The sequence below is a fragment of the Vanessa atalanta genome, chromosome 19, assembly GCF_905147765.1.
Source record: "Vanessa atalanta chromosome 19, ilVanAtal1.2, whole genome shotgun sequence".
NCBI classification, from domain to species: Eukaryota; Metazoa; Arthropoda; class Insecta; order Lepidoptera; family Nymphalidae; genus Vanessa; species Vanessa atalanta.
In genome coordinates, this window is record NC_061889.1 from 342,530 (window position 1) to 349,596 (window position 7,067).

A 7,067-nucleotide genomic window follows, 5' to 3' on the forward strand; every position below is an offset into this window, starting at 1 on the left:
TCGACAAAAATAAATAACAAACAAAACCAAATCCGTCACATTAAGACAATTGTTTTAAGTAAACTCGCTTAAAAAGGGTTGAATCCCATCGAGCGGTCTCAATTACCTAACAGAAGCTTAGGGCGTTTCCAAACGTAACGCGTAAAGCCGAACATCATTAGCGCGCGTCATTTGTCACGCCTTATCGCCCGCCGCTGTTAATAGCCGCCGCGATTTGTCCCGGTAATGTTCTGTGTGCTCGCTGCCTAATGATTCTGATACTTGATTTGACGTATCTATCTATATTCGAGCGGGAGAGTTTGTGAGGACGAAACAGATAAATTCATGAACTATGAGTCCTATATTGGATGTAGGTACGACTCCGTTTTATTAAGGCAGGTTCTACGGTACTGAGTGCCGAACTGGGCAAGTGGAACACGTGAATCAATGTGTTCAAACCCGGAAAATAGCGTGTACTTAATTTGTATTTATAATTTGTCTCGTGTTTAGCAGTAACATGTGTTGCATCTCACGTTCTTGCCCAGCGCATGGAATGATCAGGGTATAGTAATTACAGTATCGAGGTAACAGAGCGATGACTAATAAACGTAAACCAATCTGATAAACTGGCTTAGCTAGACAACATATGAAGATTGCCATAATTCCTGTAAAACAAAATAAAGTTCATCAAAATTGTTTTTACTAAATATTTAATAACTTATTCCTTTCTATTCAGCGATTGAACAGTTGTGGTGAAAAAAAAACAATAAATAAAGTAAATAAAATAACTCTATCAACAGAGATCATAATATAAGTATAACAAAAGGGTACTCGCGTATTTGTTCTGAAAAAAAAAATTATAATACCATTAAAAAGTAAGTAAGTAAAAGTAATTTAAGTAATATGTTTTTCTCTATATTTTAAAATATAATTTTTTTCACTTATATTATTTTTTCATCAGATATATATTAACAAATCGTCATAATATGTATTTATTGATTTCGTATATTACCTTCTCCTCAAAGGGAGAGGAGGTCTTTATCCCAGCAGTGGGACATTTACGGGGTGCTAATGCTAAAAAAAAAAAAGATGTGCACATCGCACAAGTAGCATCAACAGTGCAGTCTATCCTGTAAGAACACAATTGATATAACATCTTAGTTACCAAGGACTATCTACTCTATAATATATCTTCTATGTACTACATACGTTGTCACGCTGTTATGATGCGTGGCTCCTTTCATTGTTGTAGTCAATGTCGCATATAACTTTCTGACATTTTACGATCGTCTTCTGCGATGAGTTTCGAGTTTGTTTTTATAGCATAACTCTAGATTTATATAATATTCTTAAGCAGTTCAAATTTTAAGGGATCGCAAAGACAGTATTATTATTGTATTAAAAGTATTAATTAACGTATCAATAACATTTAATATATAAATAAAATAAAAAAAAACCTGCCTTTGATCAGATTTGATTGACATGAATACGAGAATAATTGTTCTCTACAACATTACACAGTGAGGAGATACACTATAATTATTTACGGATACACAAAGCGCACATCCCCAACGCGATACACAGATTAAAAAACCGCGCCACGCGTACTCAATTTAATTTTTATCTTTATTCGTGTATCGCAGTCGTTTTGAAGAATTTGTGGCCGATAGGTAAATTGGAATTGTGTGTTTGATCGATGGCGCTCACTAATGGCCGCTGGATAAAAAAAATGAAATACACGAGTCGCGAGCTGCATTTTATTCGCTAGGCACAAAATGGCGGACTTTTTTGATTGATGACTCGAATCTATTGTTTGGACATCCAACGAAGTATATAATGGGTGTCATAGCATCCTTTACAATACGTGTAATTTAATTATACCACAATTACAATAGGTTTAATATTATTTGAATTACAGTTTAATTATATACACTTCTTTTTACGTTAAATTTTATGCTGTGTTTCTGGCGCGTGGTAGCTTAAAGTCTGACAATTTCAGATGAAAATGTTTATTACGTGCGATACATTTATGACCTCGTTAAGAACGATGCAAATTTCAGAATAATATTAATTGTATATGCTGACTGAGATGCGTTCTACATATATAGGAGTCATAATATAATACATGACTCAATTCCAAATTCCGCAGACCGTCTATGATTAGCCCTAATAACAAATATCAAAACATATGCATGTATAACATTAATGAGATTTAAATTACTATTTTAATGAGTACCATAGTTACAATACTTTATCCCATTGCTCAATGGAAGGTTATTAACAATGTGAGATTGTTAATAATTCACTTTATGAGTACAACATCAATTGACGCTTCAATAAAACCGTTACAAGACACAAACATTCAACTTCTCATTCAAAATAATTACCCAAAAGAAAACATGGCCGCTAAGACGTTTTTATTCGACGCCACCGAAAGCGTTACCTATCGACCATCACGAAGTTCTCGTGAAAAATAATAGATATTCATATAATTATCCCGACCCTCCCCGCGCGAATGAGATAGCGTTTATTTTAAGTGAGGCGACGGAGGGAGACAGTTATACGTGTCGATGTTCGTCTTTTAGCACTTAAGTAATTGAATACAGGGGCTCGGGTGACTCGGGGTATAATGGAACAGTGGAAAATAATAATAAATGTAATAATATTATTGCGAAGACTCTTGTTCGGTCGTAAATATAATAATAAACAGGCGTATGTTTGACGACACCCGACGACCCTCGCCTGTTCACTCCGATCTACTTCTCGTAGTTTTATTATACAACTAAGTATTACCGGTTTCTATTGTGACGATAAATAAACAACTTATATTTATACATCGCCTATTCAAGTTTATACAAATATTTATAATGCAGTCGTTTTCACTCTAATGAGACGCCATCCATTCCAATTCAGCCAGTTAATTTCAAATGTTATTGTTAATGAATACTTATTGAAAACAAACTAATTTAAGAATACGTCGGGGAATTAAATTTTCTAATCTTATTAATAGTTTGCTAGTAGGCAGTAACTTAATAGCTAAGATCGTCAGTTAAAATGTGAGTCCGTAACGTGAAGTAAATTTGCTCCACTAATAATAACTTATTATAGTAATAATTCTTAATAAATGTATGTATACGAATAATATAAAAAATACTAACAACACTAATATGTGGAATAGAATGGAATTTAAAAAAGATGATTAGTTTGATTACACTAGGTTTAGTGACAGCGTAAGCATCGTAACGTGTAGCCTATTCCAATCAAAGAAGGAATGAATATAAACAAATCTTAGATTTACGTACGACGATTTGCTAACAGCATGACTATATTGTGCGTCACTAAAAACTATCGATTAAAATGTATTTATTTAAAATACAACACTATTCCACTTGACTACTTATATCCACTTTAATTTTACTCCCAAAGCTCCGAACGATCCCGTGATCGTTGACGTTCAAAACGTCATTTTTCCGAAGATCCATAATCAATAAAAATAATATTGATAATAAAAATAACTTATTTATTATCATTATTAAAACAAAAATTGCAGATCACTTAGGTATTTGGTACTTGGGGACTCTACGCACTTTACGGGGTCAGTATAATAACAACTGTAATATGAGTCGTTGTTATATATATCTATGGAATATATCTATGGAAGGCAGAAGATTGTATTATTTAAAAAAAATAAAATAAATAAATATGACCTTTATTATATAGGGACAACTAACTTAAACATTATACTAAATACAATTAAAACCTATTATGTATTATGTAGATCGTCAAATAAAAGATAATAAAGAATTTATTACACAAATTAAAATATTTTATTATGAAACACAAAGACAACAAGTCAAGTTTATGGTTATTTACATCATATCGTATAAAGTTAGGCTTTAAATGTAAAAGTGAAACAAAAGGCATGTTTCCACGCATATCCGTCTCTCGTAAAAATAAATGGAGCAATGATAATCCAAGGCGCTGCGCACGTTCGCGACACGACACGACTGTCTTAGTTAATAAAATAACGTGAAGCGCTTTACGCTGCGTGAAGTATTTAGTCAGATATATAAGGATTATAATTACGTATTCGTACGCTGATTGATTTAAAATTAAGATTGAAATTCAGATTGTGATCATAACGAATAAACAGCAGCTATTTGCAAAGGAAATACAAAATCTATTGAAAGGCACATTAAAAATTAAATCGGGTACTGTACACGAACCAATTTACAGCTTCCTAACATCAAACACTTACTAAGAAATATTAGCGTATTGACCCTATGATCTTGGATATATGTAGCGTTCAAACTTGGTTACTACGAGTAGACCACCGATGCCGATGCATCAAACTCAAAGATCCAGCGATGTTGTATTCCGTGTGCGCAACAATAATAAAACTGAACGCCCGAATACAACGCGTAGGTATGGGTAGTTGTAAATCTTGTTTTGTTCCTACGCTTTTTTATAGCCGCCATGTTGTTTCGCTGTTAGTTTTATTTTCGCGATCGCAATCAGTGCGGAATCAATCCGTGATATTACTTCTGTTTCATCTTCTATGGGTATCTACTATAGACTACTATATTAACATAACTATGATTACATATGTACAGTCTATGACACGCTTGTGACTTTTTAATCGTTATATTCGTTAGATAAAATAAAGTCGGAACGCAATGCAGATATTCATGTAAGTTTATAACACATGCTACACTCATTAGCAATGTAAAAAAAAAACATTTCTTATAATGTAAACGTGTCTCCAATTAGGTTACCTACCCACTGAAAAAGAAAAAAATAGCATTAGGATTATATAGAAAAATAAATATTCAAATATTGTATGAAATAATCGTATTCGTACATTAATTATAACCTCTCCGCTCGGAATCTCAAATAACGTTTAAGTAATATAACGAGGCGCCATCGACAACACCGAGATGACGATTAAGCCGTGTAACTGCTCGCTACGAGATGTTAACATCTTGCGACATACAATTATGTTTCGGAGCTGTATTCCGGATGCTCGTTACTACTAAATAATGTACAATTATTCTACACTTTGTTTTATATGTGGATATGAGGATGTTGTGGTATTTTTGGTTGATATTTAAGTTGGCTTCTACGTGGTTCCTTATTTTTTTTTTCGTATAACTTTTCACTGAAATAATTATTTCTTAAAGATTTAATAATTGAATATTTCTATAAATACTATAATTCGTAATAATTATACTAAAGTACAAATTATTTTTGTCAAATGACACCTGAAAGGATGAAATGATACCCAACGATGATGAGGGGATATTAATGATAGTCTCTTGCTATTTGATTTGTACATACATAGTAAATATTTTAACCTGGAAATCAAAAGGAGTCCGTTTTAATAACCCTCGAGATTACGACGGGAATAAAAATAAAGTGGCAAATAACAAAGGATATAAACGATAACGATCCCGACTCAATGCAGATCGCTTTATTAGACGTCGAAGGCTCGCAGCCTCCGCACCATCAGCCGCTGCTAAGTGCGGGATCGACAACCTTTCGAGCCCGCTCTAATCATGAAAATGTATTTATGACCTAATTAAACTCCTGTCTACCGCCCGAGCCGGTGCGACGAGGCCCGCGACAGGGCCCGACCCGTGCGCGCGAACGAGACACCAGACGCCCCGTCTCGGTGATTAATGAGTGTTATATGGCTGGTTAAGTACCGTGTAATTTGCAAAACGACCCTTAATTACCGTAGAACATGGCTACTATCGTTGTCTTTATCGCGCGCAACAAGATTTTGTGCGGAGGAAAGAGATGTACCACCTCCCGGTTGCGACTTAAAGGCGGTATTTAATGAGGCATTATGATGTCGGTCGTACAGATTAGGTTCACATGGCGCGGGGAATGTTGACCCGCTCTTTATATTTGGCTTTCAGGGAAGCAAACATGGAGTTTAGTGGCTCGTTTCCAAATGTAAAATGTCGCTTTACACTGCGCTCATCTGAGCACCTTTTGTTTGAGTTTTGGCCAAATTATGGCTGGATGATTCTAAAATTATGTTGGCCAACTACAAAACTTTGATCCGCAAATATATAAGCTTAAAATCTTATGCTACCCTTTGGAAACCGTTATACCTTCATAACACAGACTACTTTATTCCTCAAAAGTCTTTTTATTGTTGTATCGCTCATAAATAAGGTAAAAAGAGTGTTTAAGAATTTGTTTCTAAAGGCACCTTCTCTTTCATCAGGTTTGGTTCCAAAACAGAAGAACAAAGTGGCGAAAAAAGCACGCCGCCGAAATGGCGACCGCGAAACGCAAACAAGAGGAGCTCGGCGAGGAGTGCGACGAGCAGGAGTCCCACGAGGCCGACCCGTGCAGCGACGACGACGACGCCAAGCGGCCGCGCCTCGACCTGCACCTGCACATGCCGCACCACCGCCAGTGATCCGACCCCGGCGCGGACACGGCTCGGCCCGACCCGACCCGCGCGCCCGACCCGGGCCTTGCCCCGCTCCAAAGAGACAATACAGACGCGAGTGCCAAATACGCGAGTGACCGTTACGATAACTTTTATTACAATTACGATTATTCTAGAATGTGCAAGGACTCCAACGACGTGCCGTTCGATTTGTCGAACTGGCACGTCAGGGTGAACAGGTTCGACGACATTCGTGAGACGAAGACGAGTGAGTCGGTGGACAGTGACGACAACCTTAATCTTAACGTGAACGACAACGCCGAGGACAACAGTCAGCCGATAAACTTTGCGTACTACCACTTTTAAGACCACAGGCGATCCGAATATATCATTTTAAAGTGTTTCAGGTCTTTGAGTCGTTACGAATATATTTTTAACTCAAATAAATTTATTATTCCATTTTTTAATTTTCTGTAATTTCTTGTTATCTGTGGTCGCTAATAAAACGCTTTGTATAAATAAATAGATACTAGGTTTATAATTAAAATAACAGCTCTGTAAATATACATTAGCTATGTGATAATATTAAGTAATTTATTATATTAATTAGATTTTACAAAAGATTTCGTCGCGTTACTAGTTGTAAGATTCTGTACATTATATGAGATTCTCGGTGCCAATG

General features: G+C 35.7%; 1 protein-coding gene across 1 annotated transcript in view; it reads left to right on the forward strand.

Annotated features, from left to right (window-relative positions):
- The window catches only part of LOC125071553 (homeobox protein Nkx-6.2), a 52,324-nt gene extending 45,573 nt beyond the window's left edge, over window positions 1-6,751 (forward strand). The window contains exons 4-5 of the mRNA XM_047681873.1: window positions 6,215-6,408; window positions 6,562-6,751. Of these exons, the coding sequence (XP_047537829.1) occupies window positions 6,215-6,408; window positions 6,562-6,751 (384 nt within the window). The remainder of the gene's footprint in view (window positions 1-6,214; window positions 6,409-6,561) is intronic.
- The last annotated feature ends 316 nt before the right edge of the window (window positions 6,752-7,067 follow it).